At 46.2% G+C, this 17,870-nt stretch overlaps 1 protein-coding gene across 7 annotated transcripts in view; it reads left to right on the forward strand.

The window, feature by feature from the left end:
- Window positions 1-10,297, forward strand: part of PLEC (plectin) — a 210,202-nt gene extending 199,905 nt beyond the window's left edge. For all 7 annotated transcript variants that reach the window (XM_078783364.1, XM_068124605.2, XM_078783365.1 and 4 more), the window contains 3 exons: window positions 488-586; window positions 843-4,271; window positions 4,577-10,297. In XM_078783364.1, the coding sequence (XP_078639490.1) occupies window positions 488-586; window positions 843-4,271; window positions 4,577-8,581 (7,533 nt within the window). In that variant the 3' untranslated portion in view covers window positions 8,582-10,297. The remainder of the gene's footprint in view (window positions 1-487; window positions 587-842; window positions 4,272-4,576) is intronic.
- The last annotated feature ends 7,573 nt before the right edge of the window (window positions 10,298-17,870 follow it).

The raw sequence follows: 17,870 nt of genomic DNA on the forward strand, positions 1-17,870 counted from the left end.
CTTCACTTAAGTTACCATTCACAGTTTTCTTCTTGGGCTATCACTGCCTGTGCTGATGTAATTAAATGTGATGCACACATATAAATTAATATTTTTTTTGAAAGTAATTTTTTTTCAGAACCCAAAAAAGTAGTTATTTGTAGGAGGGATTTTTTAGGAGTGTGTTATCAATTTGTTCTGTAGTTTAAAACTACAGAACACTCTCTTTAGCTCTTTCACGAGCCTCGATCTTGTATACAAAAAAAAGAAAAAAAGAGCTGATGTGTTGTACCAAAAGAGTGTTCAGCACATCTTCGTATCAAATATCGCTCCAGCAATTGTTGTTGTACTCCTTGCATAAATGTTTGTTTCTTTTAAACTATCATTCCTTATCCAGCTATTGTTTAGTAATGTGTAAGCACTTGACAACTGTATTTGGATTTGTTTGTAAGAGTTGTGACCAGACCGTGACTCACGATTTTCACGTTTTTGGTTCTTTCCTTTTCAGTACATGACACTGAGGACTCGCTACACTGCACTGGTCACCATGACAAACCAGTATGTTAAGTTTATCAGTGAAACACTGAAAAGGCTGCAAGAGGGAGAGGTCAGGCAAAATCATTCAATATTTTTGTTGTCCTTGTTTACGAGTGTTGGAGAAAATACGAAGCATGCATATCTTATAATAAGTAAATGAGATTCCTATTAGAGGCTGACCAAAGTATATATCAAGTTATGACATTAATAAATCTGATTTAATTTTCACTGTTTCTGTTTCTTCCCACCCATCTCCCAAATCTCTCAACATGTTCCTTCGATCACAAAATTCCACCACATTTCCATCTTTATTTGCTACACAACAGAAGAATGCAGTGGTAGCATCAGAGCAGCACTCACTACAGATGCAGAAAGAGGTGCAGTTGGCCATTGTGAGGTTGTCGGAAATCCAGGAGGAGCTGGACCAGCAGAAAGAGTTGTCAGAGACTTATGCACAGGAGAAAGCAAGGATTGAAGAGGAAGCCAGCCGGCTACGAAAACAAATGCAAGAGGAAGCTGTACAGCGTCGCAATGCTGCTGCTGCTGCTGCCGAACAAAAGCAGGCCATAGAGAAAGAGCTTGTGGACCTCAAGAAGCAGTCAGAACAAGAGATACGCCGACATTCTCAGATGGTCGAAGACGTTGTGATACAGCGACGGCAAATCGAGGAGGAAATTCACATTATCCGGCTGGAAATGGAGAAGGCATCGAAACAGAAGCTGGATGCTGAAGGAGAAGTCTCTCGACTTCGGACACTTGCAGATGAAGCAGAAAAACAACAGAAACAAGCTGAGGAGGTTGCACTGGACTACCAGAAACAGGCAGAGGAGGAGGAAAAGAAGAAGAAGGCTGCTGAAGGAGAACTGCAGAAAAGGATTAAAGCTGAGCAAGAAGCAGCTAAAGAGAAGAAAATAGCTTTGCAAGAACTTGAGAAGTTGCGCAAGGTGGCTGAAGAATCTCAAATGAAAAAGGAACTTGCTGAAGAGGAGGCCAAGCGGCAAATTGTTACAGCTAAAGAGGCTACGCAGAAGAGCATCAAGGCCGAGGTTCAAATGAGGCGAGCATCCTTAATGGAAGAAGTAAACGCGATGCAACAGACACGCAAAGACGAAGAACAGGCTATAGTCTGCAAACTTCAGGAAGAGGCAGCCCGGCGTAAGAAGCTTGCTGAAGAAGCAGAGAAAGCAAGACATGAGGCTGAGTTGGAATTGGAAAATTGGCGACACAAAGCCAATGAGGCTCTACATCTCAAAGCACAGGCTGAGGAGCTAGCACGGCAGAAGAGCCAGGCACAAGAAGCTGCTGAAGCACAAAAAGCTGAAGCTGAGAAAGAGGCCTTGAAAAGATCAAAGGCTCAAGAGACAGCATTGAAACAAAAAGAAATGGCGGAGGATGAGCTTGAGAAACAACGGCACATAGCAGATGAAACATTACAACAGAAATTGCATGCCGAGCAAGAAGTGAAACGCCTTCACGTTGTCATGGAAGATGTAGAAGAGCAAAAGTCATTGCTCGAAGAAGAGCTAAAGAGGCTTAAGGAAGAAGTGATTGAAGCACAGAGGCAGAAGAAAATGCTAGAGGAGGAGCTAGCAAAGGTTCGAGCCCAAATGGAAGAATTAATCAGACTAAAAAACAAAATGGAAGAGGAAAACAAACACAAGTCAAAAATGGAGAAAGAGAAAACCCAGAAGATAATTGAGGAGGAGGCGATGAAAATGAAAGAAATTGCTGAAGAAGCATCACGTGTGAGAGCTATGGCTGATGAAGCTATGCATCAGCGTCGCATAGCTGAAGAGGAGGTCGCCCAACAGCGTGCCGAGTCTGAACGCATCCTCAAAGAGAAACTTCAGGCCATCCAAGAGGCAAGCAGGTTGAAATCCGAGGCTGAGATTGCTCTCAAAGAACAAGGGCGTGAAAATGAACGCCTTAAGCGCCTTGCTGATGAGGAGGCTCACCAGCGGAAGCTGTTGCAAGATCAAGCTACAGAACAGAAGCTGGCAATTGAAGAAGAAATGGCTCATCTGAAACAACAGTCAGATCTGGAACTCCAAAGACAAAAGGTCATGGTGGAGGAAACCATCACACATAGACGCCACATTGAAGAGGAGATATGTGTACTCAAGTTTGAGTTTGAAAAAACTTCCAAAGGTAAACGCGACCTTGAAATTGAGCTTGTACGCTTGAAAGCGACCGCAGAAGAGATGCTGAATTTAAAAGAAGATGCAGAAGCAGAAGTCACCAAACAAAAAAATCTTGTTCTGATCGAATCTCAAAGAAAGAAAGAGGCAGAAGAGGAACTGGAAAGTAAAACGCTCATTGTGGAAGAGGCTGCAAGAGACAGAAGGGCAGCTCAAGATGAGCTAGAACGGCTGAAGAAAGCTGCAGAAGAGGCGTTGCTATTGAAGAAGAAAGCTGAGGATGAATCAGCACGTCAAGTGAAGTTGGCCAATGAAGCAGCAAAGAAACGTGTTGAAGTGGAAGAGAAGGCCCGCCTAGCTATTTTGGCTGAGAAGGATGAGGAATTGAGGGCGCAGCACCGGTTGCAGGAAACAACATTAGAGCAAATCCGAGAGGAAGCAGAAAGGGCTAAGAGAGCTGCAGAAGAGGCTGAAAAAGCCAGAATTGATGCTGATATGGAAACCATGGCCATTAAGAAGCAAGCTGATGAAGCCCTGCATTTGAAGGCAAAAGCAGAAAAAGTTGCTTTGGACAAATCCATGCTGCAAGAGACTGCAGAGAGGTTGAGACGTGAAGCACAACATGAGGCGGAAAGGAGAGCAAAAGCCGAGGAGGCTGCTCAGCGTATGAAGACCCTAGCTGAAGCAGAGGCTGAACGGCAAAGGACCATTGCAGAGGAAACGATGAAAGAGAAAGCAATGGCTGAGCAAGAGCTTGACAGACTTCGATTGATTCTTGCAGATACAGACCATCAGAAGTCGATTATGGAAGAGGAGTTGTTAAGGATGAAGAGAGAGGTCGGTGAAGCACTTAGACAAAAGGCTCTAGTGGAAGAGGAGCTTGCTCGGTTGAAGGCACAGATGGAGGAGCTCCTGAAGTTGAAAGCAAAAAATGATGCAGACATCCGGAAGCGGATGGAGATGGATTCTGCAAGCATGCATAAGCTTTTGGAGGAGGAGAATGAAAAGATGAAGCATATAGCTGAAGAAGCCGCAAGGCTTCGTGCAAATGGTGAAGAGGCAGCACGACTGCGGAAGATTGCAGAGGAGGAGTTGGCAGAGCAACGAGCACTTGCTGAAAAACTGGCAAGTGAGAAGCTGCAAGCTGTGCAGGAAGCAAGTCAGTTGCGTGTTCAGGCAGAATCAGTAAAACGGCAATATGACCAAGCACAGGAACATGCACATAAGCTTTCTGAAGACCGACGAATTATCCAGAGAAAGCTGGAAACTGAAACGGAGGCCTTCCAGCACACGCTTGAAGAAGAACGTCAAAGACAGCTAACAATGAATCTCGAGGCGGACCGTCTTCGTAAATTGGTTGCAGAGCTCACTAGAGAACGTGCCCGAGCCGAAGAAGATGCTTTACGCTTCAAAGCTCAGATGGAGGACATAAATAAAAAGTGGTCACAAGCTGAGCAGCAAACTCAGGAGAAGCTCTCGCAACTGCAGAAGATGGATAATCAAAAGTCCAGAACAGATAATGAGGCAAACAAGCTTCGTATGGCCATTGCAGAGCTGGAGAAAGAAAAAGAAAGGCTGAGACTTGAGTCAGAAAAAGCTCAACAACAAGCTGTCCAAGTAAGTTGTATTATTTTATTAGTTGATTGCCTTTAATGGATTTGCTTAATTCACCTCTTTATTCTTTGTAATATTTTTGTTACCTTGATTTACATATCACATCTCTTTTCCTGTCCCTTCCTTGTAAGGATGCTTACTATTATCCTGCTCAGGTACTTTAATACGCCTTTCTTCAAACACTTCCTCTTTTTCCTGGCACAGCTACAAAGTGAACATTCATTTTTAACAGATGAAACTATCCATGAAAGTGCTGTTTTTGTAATGATCTTTTAGCAGTTTATAAAGCCATTGTTGTTTTGTTTCAGGCCTCAAAGCATGAAGAAGTCTTGACGACTCAACGAATCGAGATACTGCAGAAGCAGATGAAAGATGATTCACAGAAGTACCAAAAAGAAAGAGATGTTTTAATGAAAGATTACAAGGTAATGAGCGACGAAAAAGTTAAGTTGGGAAAGTCATACGAACAGGAATTAGAAAAGGCCAAAGCTTTGCTAGAAAAAGAAGCCCTAAATAGAAAACAACAAGAAGAAGAAAACAAGAGATTGCGAGAAAAAATGGAAGCAGTCTTTAAACAACAGAATAAAACCGAGTCCGAATTGCAGCAGCAACAAAAAAGTATCTTGGAAGCCGAAAAGGAAAAGGCTCAAGCAGAAAGAAAACGTGCCGAACAGGAAAAATTGGAATTGCAGAAAAAACTATATGAAATGGAAAAACGACAGAAACGATTTGAGGAGCAAAAAAGAGAGGAGATACAACGGTTGGAAAAGGAGAAGCTAAAAGAACTGCGAAAGCTTGAGGAGCAAAAAGTTACAGAGATTCAAAACCTTATGGAGCAAAAGAAAAGGGAAATGGCAGAATTGTTGAAAGAAAAAAATACCCCAAATGCCATTGAGGTAATTAAGGATAACACTCTTAAAACAACTCCGAACACAGTCATGGTAGACACATCAATCATCCCTGAGACAGAAACAAAGACAACGTTTGAGAACACAATGGTTGATATTCCATTTGGAAAACATGCTGGAAAACCGACCTCTGTTTGGGAAATTTTATACAACACAGAATACATTACAGAAGAGAAAAGGAAAGAGCTCATTGAAATGTATCGTTCGAGGAAGATCACCATACAGTGCCTAAAAATCATGATCATAGAGATCGTCGAGGTAAGGGCAAAGACATCAACCATCCCTGAGACAGAAACAAAGACAACATTTGAGAACACAATGGTTGATATTCCATTTGGAAAACATGCTGGAAAACCGACCTCTGTTTGGGAAATTTTATACAACACAGAATACATTACAGAAGAGAAAAGGAAAGAGCTCATAGAAATGTATCGTTCGAGGAAGATCACCATACAGCGCCTAGTCATCATGATCATTGAGATCGTCGAGGTAAGGGCAAAGACATCAACCATCCCTGAGACAGAAACAAAGACAACATTTGAGAACACAATGGTTGATATTCCATCTGGAAAACATGCTGGAAAACCGACCTCTGTTTGGGAAATGTTATACAATACAGAATACATTTCAGAAGAGAAAAGGAAAGAGCTCATAGAAATGTATCGTTTGAGGAAGATCACCATACAGCGCCTAGTCATCATGATCATTGAGATCGTCGAGGTAAGGGCAAAGACATCAACCATCCCTGAGACAGAAACAAAGACAACATTTGAGAACACAATGGTTGATATTCCATTTGGAAAACATGCTGGAAAACCGACCTCTGTTTGGGAAATGTTATACAATACAGAATACATTACAGAAGAGAAAAGGAAAGAGCTGATCGAAATGTATCGTTCGAGGAAGATCACCATACAGCGCCTAGTCATCATGATCATTGAGATCGTCGAGGTAAGGGCAAACACATCAACCATCCCTGAGACAGAATCAAAGACGACATTTGAGAACACAAAGGTTGATATTCCATCTGGAAAACTTGCTGGAAAACCGACCTCTGTTTGGGAAATTTTATACAATGCAGAATACATTACAGAAGAGAAAAGGAAAGAGCTGATCGAAATGTATCGTTCGAGGAAGATCACGTTACGGCGCCTCGTCATCATGATCATTGAGATCGTCGAGGTAAGGGCAAAGATGTCGTACATCCCTGAGACAGAAACAAAGACGACATTTGAGAACACAAAGGTTGATATTCCATCTGGAAATCTTGCTGGAAAGTCGTCCTCTCTTTGGGAAATATTGTATAATACAGAATACATTACAGAAGATAGAAGCAAAGAGCTGATTGAAATGTATCGTTCTGGGAAGATCACCATACAGCGCCTCATCATTATGATCATTGAGACCATCGAGGTAACTTGGCAATCCAAAATTACATTCCGCGGCCTTCGTCGACAGCTAACACTAGAAGAATTGGTGAAAAGCAAAGTGATAAGTGAAGAAACTGCAAAGGAGCTTCAATCTGGAAAAAAGACAGTGGAAGAGGTGAGGAAATCAATCGAGACTTACCTTGGAGGTTCCTCCAGTATTGCCGGGATTTACATCGAGGCCACAAAGGAAAAGCTTTCCATTTACAAGGCCATCAAAAGAGGAATCTTGAGACCGGGAACTGGTCTAGTACTATTAGAAGCACAGGCAGCAACAGGATTTGTCATCGATCCCATTAACAACGTTAAATATTCCGTGGAAGAGGCTGTAGCTAAAGGAGTAGTTGGATCCGAATACAAGGATAAACTAAAATCTGCAGAGCGAGCTGTGATCGGCTACAGAGATCCTTATTCAGGGAAGTTATTGTCCTTATTTCAAGCAATGAAGAAAGATATGATTTTGAAAGATCATGGTATTCGTCTTCTGGAAGCACAGATTGCCACAGGTGGTATCATTGACCCTCAAGCTAGCCACAGACTTCCTGTTGAGGTGGCCTATAGTCGTGACCTATTTGATGAGAAGATGAACGAAATATTGAGCGATCCTTCTGATGACACTAAAGGCTTCTTTGATCCAAACACTGAAGAAAACCTCACGTACTTAGAGCTGAAAGAACGCTGCAAAAATGATTCTGAGACTGGGCTCTGCCTCCTCCCAATTAAGGAAAAGAAAAAGGACCGAAAAATGTCCTCAACCTCGTCTGTGCGAAAACGCAAAGTCCTCATTGTAGATCCAGATACAAATATCGAAATGTCAGTCACAGAAGCATTTCGCAAGGGGGTAATAGACTACAACACATACATGCAGCTTGCTGAGCAGGAATGTGAATGGGAGGAAATCACAACAGTCATGTGTGACGGGAAAACATCTTCCATCATTGTAGACAAAGGATCGGGAAGGCAGTACAACATCAACGATGCCCTTGCCAAAGGTCAATTGGATCAACATTCCCTACAGCTATACCGTGCCGGAAAGCTATCTCTGACAGAAATTGCTGATATAATGACGGGCAAGTCGAACAGCACAAGTGGTTTTGGTTCGAAGTCTTCATCCATTGTCAGCAGTACATTATCTTCATTCTCAGCAAGCCCTTCACAGACCACAGATCAAATGCCCTGGGACGACCCAGAAGAGTGTGCACCCATTGGTGGTATCCTGGACACACAGAAACTGGAAAAGGTGTCTGTAAGTCAAGCATTGAAGCGTGGCATCATAGACAAGTTCACAGCACAAAAATTGCTCGAAGCTCAAGCTTGCACGGGTGGAATTATTGACCCCAATACAGGAAAACGGATTTCGCTGAAAGACGCCGTTTCCAGTGGGCTCCTCGAAAATCGCATGGCAGAGTTGATAGCCCCAGCTGAGAAAAGCTTCCTTGGATTTGAGGATCCTCTCAGCAAAAATATACTGGCTCCCTCCCCAGCCATGAAAAAAGGTTTGCTTGCGTACGAGTCTGGTCGTAGGTACATGGAGATACAATACCTTACAGGAGGACTTATCGAGCCAGGGAATCCACAACGCTTGTCGCTGGAGGAAGCACAACGGAAGGGCATTATAGACTCTTCAAATATAAAGAAACTCCGCAATGTGGTCTCTCACTTGAAGTACCTTACCTGTCCCAAATCAAGAACTAGGATCTCCTACAAAGATGCTCTTGATCGATCCATGGTTGATGCAGAGAACGGAGTGCGACTCCTCGAAGCGAGTGGAATTGTAGCTAGCAGAGGTGGCCTGGGCTCAGTCTATGGATCGAGGCAAGGCTCACGGAGAGGCAGCTTCGACTTGGGTTCCGGAGCGAACCTCTCGGCTCTTGGATTTTCCTCTTCCTCTTCACCTGGCATATCCTCATCCTACACCTCCTCATCCTACTCCTCCACTCAAAAGTCAATCAGCTATGGCTATGCCCACAGATCATAATCAAAAAGTTGCAAAGGGAATAAAAAAGGTGTTTACCAGTTGCCAATGGCAGGAGCACAGTGATAATTTAATTTTGTCGAATGTATTTTAATACTGCTTTTGTTTGTATTTTTTAGGCATGAGCAAATGTCAGCCTGCCAGCAGCAGTACTTTTGTAACACTAGATGAGTTTGGGGTGCAGTGCCTTCAGGATCATGTACAGTTTGAGATTGCATGCAAATCTTTAGTGGTGTTGATGTTGCTTTTAGCAAATTTCCTTTGGACTGAGTGTGTCACCAGAGGAAAGGATGCAGTGCTACAACCGATCAAATACCTGAGTTGTCGGGAATGAGATAGGTAACGTGACTGAAACAGCTGAATCTATCACCATAATGTGCCGAGCATGAACAAGAATGCATCTTTAACCATTGACCAGACTAGATGAAATATATCCACCATGTTGTGCCTCTCTCATTTCATGTGCACACATCACCAATGAATCGATGTGGAAGAATGTATTATTGCTCTTTTACTTAAGTTTTACCGCCATCCTCCATGCTTTTCCTCCCCCCCCCACCCCCCCCACTCACCTCAAGGTTAATGAATTCCACCCAAAAAAAATTCTTTTGTGACGTCAAGGCTATACGTTTGTTGCTGCTGTGCCTTTTGTAAACAGTTTCCTTTTGAGTTTGGCTTGATCATCACTTTATTATCTTCCATAGACATCCCTTACAATCTTCAGGACAGTCTGAAAGTCGCTTTGCCCCACCCCAGTGAAGCATTCGTTCTTAAACTCTTTAATATACAGGATATGGTGTGCAGTACTTATATAATATAATATAAAGTAATAGCCGGCGAAGCCGGTGTTGTGAATGATCGCGTATTATGTTGAAAAGCCAGATTTTTCTGGATCCTTTGAGAATCTCGAAGCTTTGACGCACCAAATCGCTCCATGGAGGCCGCCATCTTGCGGATGCGGAAGTATGCATAAACAATTGCGAAACAGTTCAATAGAGGCTTTGGCTTCGCCGGCTCATTGCGGCTTTGCAGTGGGGTCATATTAATAAACAGTCATCGTATATGTATGCGCTACGTCATTCTACTTGCGAGAAATTTAGCAGAGGTAAAGTGACTTTCAGGCCAACCTGCAACAATGGTTCTTCCCATTCACAGGACAAGAAGATCCACATTTCCTCAATTTCAGTGGCCAGGGTGTAGGAGGGAGGCTGGAAACAAAATTTGGCAAGGGATAGCATGCATAGCTAAATACGAGTTGCTGCTAATTTTCAAGGACAAAGTAAATCCAACGCAGGTAAAGGCCATTTGGTCCATCCTGCCTGCACTACATGTACACCTTCCCTGGGTAGTGCCAATTCTATAGCTAGCGCCAAATACAGAGCAAGGCCATGGTACCGACAAATAATGGCCGATTCTTTCAAGTCGACTCACTCTATCCTTTTGTCCTATAGATGCACTATTTTATCACCAAATGCCTTTCACTAACAAAGACTGAAAAAACAAATCACCCACTCAGCATGTGTAAATAGAAAGGAACTTTCATAAAGTAGTCTGGCTTTTCTTTTTTGCGACTGCTGAAGCATGCATTGTTTGTGATTATTGTTTTCACTAAATCCAACAAATAGGGTAGATATATTCTGAAAATAAAAACTATATTTTAGGCTTCACTGTTGCTGATTAATTCAAGTACCTGCTTTGTTAATAAAAGTTATAAAAGCATATCTTTGTGCAGCAGGTTTATATTTGTCGCAGGTCTACAAGAGCTCTGTGTGGTTGTTGCTGTCGGGATTCTTGGTGGGGGTCGACATTTGAAAAGTGCACACATTGGTTGGACAGCTGCCAGACCACACCCACATTTGTCACTTGGCTCCACCCACCATGGCACCCAGACGAAATAATATGGCCGCCATCTTGGTTTTCTGGTGGGCCTAAGACATCAGGCTTGTAGGCGTCTGCTGATTATACACTGCCCGGGTTTGTTGCGTCAGATTTTCACTGACTGTTTGGGTCAAGTGGTACTCACGCTGAGACCCCGAAAATTCAAATCAACGTCAAATAAAAATTATTAGTAAGGTTTAATCAAGCCCGTCAGCTTGCACGGTACACTCACCTCCCCCCAAAAATACATAATTTTTGTAATCAACGCTCGCCTCCCATTACATACAGTGCATTCAGAAAGTATTCAGACCCCTTCACTTTTTTCACATTTTGTTATGTTGCAGCCTTATGCTGAAATCGTTTATATTCATTTTTTCCCTCATCAATCTACACTCAATGACAAAGAGAAAACAGGATTTTAGAAAGTTTTGCAAATTTATTAAAAAGAAAAAACTGAAATATCACATTCACATAAGTATTCAGACCCTTTGCTATGACACTTGAAATTTAGCTCAGGTACCTCCCATTTCTCTTGATCATCTTTGAGATGTTTCTACACCTTGATTAGAGTCCACCTGTGGTAAATTCAGTTGATTGGACATGATTTGGAATGACACACACCTGTCTATATAACGTCTCACAGCTGACAATGCATATCAGAGCAAAAACCAAGCCATGAGGTCGAAGGAACTGCCTGCAGAGCTCAGAGACAGGATTGTGTCGAGGCACAGATCTGGGGAAGCCTACAAAAAAAATCTCTGCTGCATTGAAGGTTCCCAAGAGCACAGTGGCCTCCATAATTCTTAAATGGAAGAAGTTTGGAACAACCAGGACTCTTCCTAGAGCTGACCGCCCGGCCAAACTGAGCAATCGGGGGAGAAGGGCCTTGGTAAGAGAGGTGATCAAGAACCCGATGGTCACTCGCGCTGAGCTCCAGAGATCCTGTGTGGAGATGGGAGAAACTTGCAGAAGGACAACCATCACTGCAACACTCCACCGATCTGATCTTTAGGCCAAAAAAAATATATTGCTGGTCTCTGGTCAGACCAAAGTTCCAGAATTGATGCGGGGTTTTTTTTTCTTCTTTTTTTTGAAAAGCATGGATATAGAGGTTTTTTTGTGTCCTCATGCCTTGCGGTCCTCCTCATCTGCTGTGGCACCGTCCAGAGAGAAATTAAAGACAGCCAATGGGACTTGTTGGCCTTTTTTTGTAAATAATGAACACAAGCTTGTTATTTTAAAATGTATTTATTCTGAAAATTATTAAGTTCTTCAAGCATATTATAGACTGCCATTTCGTTCTCGAGATCGCCTCGCCGTACCGTTAAACATTCCAATGCGTCGATCGCGTCAACACTGCGCATGCGCAAGTGGTCTAACAGGCCGATGGTCTCCCACGATCTCTTCTCCCAGTCCACCAGATTATCACAGACTCTTACAACTTCATGACAAACGAGATAGGATCCAGGCCTAACTAACGAGACCACCCGCAGCGCGCTGGGCCTTCTGGTTGCTTCACACGAACCCGACAAAGAACGTCTTCGTTTCAATAAATGACAATATCCAGCCAATAGAGGCCTTGCATCGCATGAACGTCGTCAATGGCAACCGGGTCCGGCCGCCATATTGGGTGGCATAAACAACATGGCGGGAAACCTGTCGTTTGGTCAGACGGACCTGTGAGTTTACGCTCGTAGCTTGCCCGTTGAGGCGTTTTTGCGGTATTGCGAGAAACAGGCTGTGTCATCTGCCTGTGGACCCGTGTGGACCCACAAGTACGCCACACACACTCCACAAGTACACCACACACTCCACACGTACGCCACACACACTCCACAAGTACGCCACACACACTCCACAAGTACGCCACACACACTCCACAAGTACGCCACACACACTCCACAAGTACGCCACACACACTCCACAAGTACGCCACACACACTCCACAAGTACGCCACACACACTCCACAAGTACGCCACACACACTCTACAAGTACGCCACACACACTCCACACGTACGCCACACACACTCCACACGTACGCCACAACTATGCCACACACTCTACAAGTACGCCACACACACTCCACACGTATTCCACACACACGCCACAAGTACGCCACACACACTCCACACGTACGCCACACACTCCACACACACTCAAGTACGCCACACGTATGCCACACACACTCCACACGTACGCCACACCCACGGCCACACGTATGCCACAGGTATGCAACACACACTCCACACGTACGCCACACACACTCCACACGTACTCCACACACACTCCACACGTATGCCACACACACTCCACAAGTACGCCACACACACTCCACAAGTACGCCACACACTCCACAAGTACGCCACACACTCCACAAGTACGCCACACACACTCCACAAGTACGCCACACACACTCCACAAGTACGCCACACACACTCCACAAGTACGCCACACACACTCCACAAGTACGCCACACACACTCCACAAGTACGCCACACACACTCCACAAGTACGCCACACACACTCCACACGTATGCCACACACACTCTACAATTACGCCACACACACTCCACACGTATGCCACACACACGCCACAAGTACGCCACACACACTCCACACGTACGCCACACACACTCCACACGTACGCCACACACACTCCACACGTACGCCACACACACTCCACACGTACGCCACACACACTCCACACGTACGCCACACACACTCCACACGTACACCACACACACTCCACACGTACGCCACACACACTCCACACGTACGCCACACCTACGGCCACACGTATGCAACGCACACCACACGTACGCCACGCACACTCCACACGTACGCTACGCACACTCCACACGTACGCCACGCACACTCCACAAGTACGCCACACACACTCCACAAGTACGCCACACACACTCCACAAGTACGCCACACACACTCCACAAGTACGCCACACACACTCCACAAGTACGCCACACACACTCCACAAGTACGCCACACACACTCCACAAGTACGCCACACACACTCCACAAGTACGCCACACACACTCCACAAGTACGCCACACACACTCCACAAGTACGCCACACACACTCCACAAGTACGCCACACACACTCCACAAGTACGCCACACACACTCCACAAGTACGCCACACACACTCCACAAGTACGCCACACACACTCCACAAGTACGCCACACACACTCCACAAGTACGCCACACACACTCCACAAGTACGCCACACACACTCCACAAGTACGCCACACACACTCCACAAGTACGCCACACACACTCCACACGTACGCCACAACTATGCCACACACTCTACAAGTACGCCACACACACTCCACACGTATGCCACACACACGCCACAAGTACGCCACACACACTCCACACGTACGCCACACACTCCACACGTACGCCACACACACTCAAGTACGCCACACGTATGCCACACACACTCCACATGTACGCCACACCCACGGCCACACGTATGCAACACACACTCCACACGTACGCCACACACACTCCACACGTACTCCACACGTATGCCACACACACTCCACAAGTACGCCACACACACTCCACAAGTACGCCACACACACTCCACAAGTACGCCACACACACTCCACAAGTACGCCACACACACTCCACAAGTACCCCACACACTCCACAAGTACGCCACACACACTCCACAAGTACGCCACACACACTCCACAAGTACGCCACACACACTCCACAAGTACGCCACACGTACGCCACACACACTCCACAAGTATGCCACACACACTCTACAATTACGCCACACACACTCCACACGTACGCCACACACACTCCACACGTACGCCACACACACTCCACACGTACGCCACACACACTCCACACGTACGCCACACACACTCCACACGTACGCCACACACACTCCACACGTACGCCACACACACTCCACACGTACGCCACACACACTCCACACGTACGCCACACACACTCCACACGTACGCCACACACACTCCACACGTACGCCACACACTCCACACGTACGCCACACACACTCCACATGTACGCCACACACACTCCACACGTACGCCACACACACTCCACACGTACGCCACACACACTCCACAAGTATGTCACACACACTCCACACGTACGCCACACATACTCCACACGTACGCCACACACACTCCACACACACTCCACACGTACGCCACACACACTCAAGTACGCCACACGTACGCCACACACACTCCACCCGTACGCCACACACACTCCACACGTACGCCACACACACTCCACACGTACGCCACACACACTCCACAAGTACGCCACACACACTCCACACGTACGCCACACACACTCCACACGTACGCCACACACACTCCACACGTACGCCACACACACTCCACACGTACGCCACACACACTCCACACGTACGCCACACACACTCCACACGTACGCCACACACACTCCACACGTACGCCACACACACTCCACACGTACGCCACACACACTCCACACGTACGCCACACACACTCCACACGTACGCCACACACACTCCACACGTACGCCACACACACTCCACACGTACGCCACACACACTCCACACGTACGCCACACACACTCCACACGTACGCCACACACACTCCACACGTACGCCACACACACTCCACACGTACGCCACACACACTCCACACGTACGCCACGCACACTCCACACGTACGCCACGCACACTCCACACGTACGCCACGCACACTCCACACGTACGCCACGCACACTCCACACGTACGCCACGCACACTCCACACGTACGCCACGCACACTCCACACGTACGCCACGCACACTCCACACGTCCGCCACGCACATTCCACACGTACGCCACGCACACTCCACACGTACGCCACACACTCCACACGTACGCCACGCACACTCCACACGTACGCCACGCACACTCCACACGTACGCCACGCACACTCCACACGTACGCCACGCACACTCCACACGTACGCCACGCACACTCCACACGTACGCCACGCACACTCCACACGTACGCCACACACACTCCACACGTACGCCACACACACTCCCCACGTACGCCACACACATTCCACACGTACGCCACACACACTCCACACGTACGCCACACACACTCCACACGTACGCCACGCACACTCCACACGTACGCCACGCACACTCCACACGTACGCCACGCACATTCCACACGTACGCCACACACACTCCACACGTACGCCACACACACTCCCCACGTACGCCACACACATTCCACACGTACGCCACACACACTCCCCACGTACGCCACACACATTCCACACGTACGCCACGCACACTCCACACGTACGCCACGCACACTCCACACGTACGCCACACACATTCCACACGTACGCCACACACACTCCACACGTACGCCACACACACTCCACACGTACGCCACACACACTCCACACGTACGTAACCAAATGCCCAATGCTGCTTTTCGCTTCGCGAGCGAAGGTAACACTCATGATCCATATTCTCACCTGAGAGCTGCAGTCAAGGCAGCCATGAATCCGGTTCAGCGTTGTGTCGTCCGGAAAACGGGAGACGACGACGCCCGATCCCTTATGAAATCGGGCTGTACACCCGACAGCACAACTCTACCATCGTGTAGGGGGCAATTTATATGTGAGACGAGTTTCAAATTGCCGCCATGACGTATGGTGGCAGAAGCAATGTTTTGCCACCCAATGACAATGACCCAAGCGGTCGCGTGACTAAGACGATGACGTCACATGCAACTTCCCTCTTGGATTCATGACGTCACGGCACACAAAACTACTCGTATCTTTGGAACGGCTGGATGGATTTGGACAAACTAAACGCAGTTTTGTAGGGGAGAACCGTGCGCGAACGTGGATACCACATTAAAAAAAAAAAATTGTTGACGCGCAGGGTCAAAATCGATGCGCGCGCTGACCAGAAGTCCAGAACCCGGAAATATATTTTTCTCAGCCTAAATATGGCAGAGTGGCCAGACGGAAGTCTCTCCTCAGTGAAAGACACGTGAAAGCCCGCTTGGAGTTTGCAAAAAAGCACCTAAAGTACTCTCAGACTGTGAGAAACAAGATAATATGTGGTCTGATGAAACCAAGATTGAACTGTTTGGCTTCCGTCTGACCCATCGAACCCATGACCCATCGCGCTTCGCGCCTCCACCAATCATGAAGGCCGGTGTGTGGCCTCCAGCCTCCTCGTTACGAGTCGTCGGGGGGCGGAGACTAATCTCTGTTCAGGAATATTATTTTGATGTCGGGGTTTACTTGCCGATTGGTAAATGTTCTGGGTGTGTCGGACCTGGCGTGATGGTACGCGAATGAGTCCATTGCCTGGCCGGCTGAGTTTTATAAGAACATTAGGGAAAAATCTTATTTTTCTCATGTAAAAAAATGTTATGTAAAAGGGCGCCATACATATATCGATTAAAACCCATCAGTACGTAAAGTTTTCTGTAGGCCCGATACCTTGAAAACGAAAACACATAAGATGTGCATGTGTGTGAAATGTAATTTATTTAAAAAAAAATTATGTCAGCATGTACTATACTATATACCAACCAATTGCAGACATGTTGCTTGTGATGGATTCTTCGGGACAAGCGTTGGACAGCGCGATGTGTGTATGTACACATTATAGGCAACAATTTGGATTAGATGAAAGAATTGTACACGTGTGCAGTGCAGCCTATTTTACCAGTCCCTTTGGGACCATAACTGCACATTACATAAACTTGCAAGTGTTGACATTGCAGACATATTGGACAAATGCTATATGTACTTGATGAATACTGATGATTAATTAGAGATGATGGATGAATTGTATATGTACACCTACTTCTGCAATAGAATAGAAAACTATGTCTGGCATTTGAATTTTTTTTACAGAAAAATGAAGAACCGGGATGAGGTCCCTTTGAAACCAAGAGCCGTAACTGCATTAGCCGTAACTGCATTAGCCGTAACTGCATTAGCCGTAACCAAGAGCCGTAACCGTAACCGTAACTGCATTGAAAATACATTTACTTCTTCATGTAGCTGCATGAATCAAATTGGCACCCCTTTATATGAACTTTTCTAGAGCATTACTTGGTTCCTCCTAAGAACACAAGGGTAGTCCAGCATGCACGAGATTTTTTTTTTGAATGTCCCTTCTTTTCTATACTTTGCCACATGGCACATACCATATATAAAGGGGCCTTTTCTATGCCCAATAATATTACTACAAACGAGCTGCAGTTCCGTACACTGCAAGTTCCGTACATGCAAGTACAAACGAGCTGTCCGGTGTTCCGTGACAATCCTGAAAAAGAGTGCTTGGAACAAATCTTTGAGACCTAGAAAACTTCACAGTTTGTTCCATG

The sequence above is a fragment of the Myxine glutinosa genome, chromosome 8, assembly GCF_964187855.1.
Source record: "Myxine glutinosa chromosome 8, kmMyxGlut1.1, whole genome shotgun sequence".
NCBI classification, from domain to species: Eukaryota; Metazoa; Chordata; class Myxini; order Myxiniformes; family Myxinidae; genus Myxine; species Myxine glutinosa.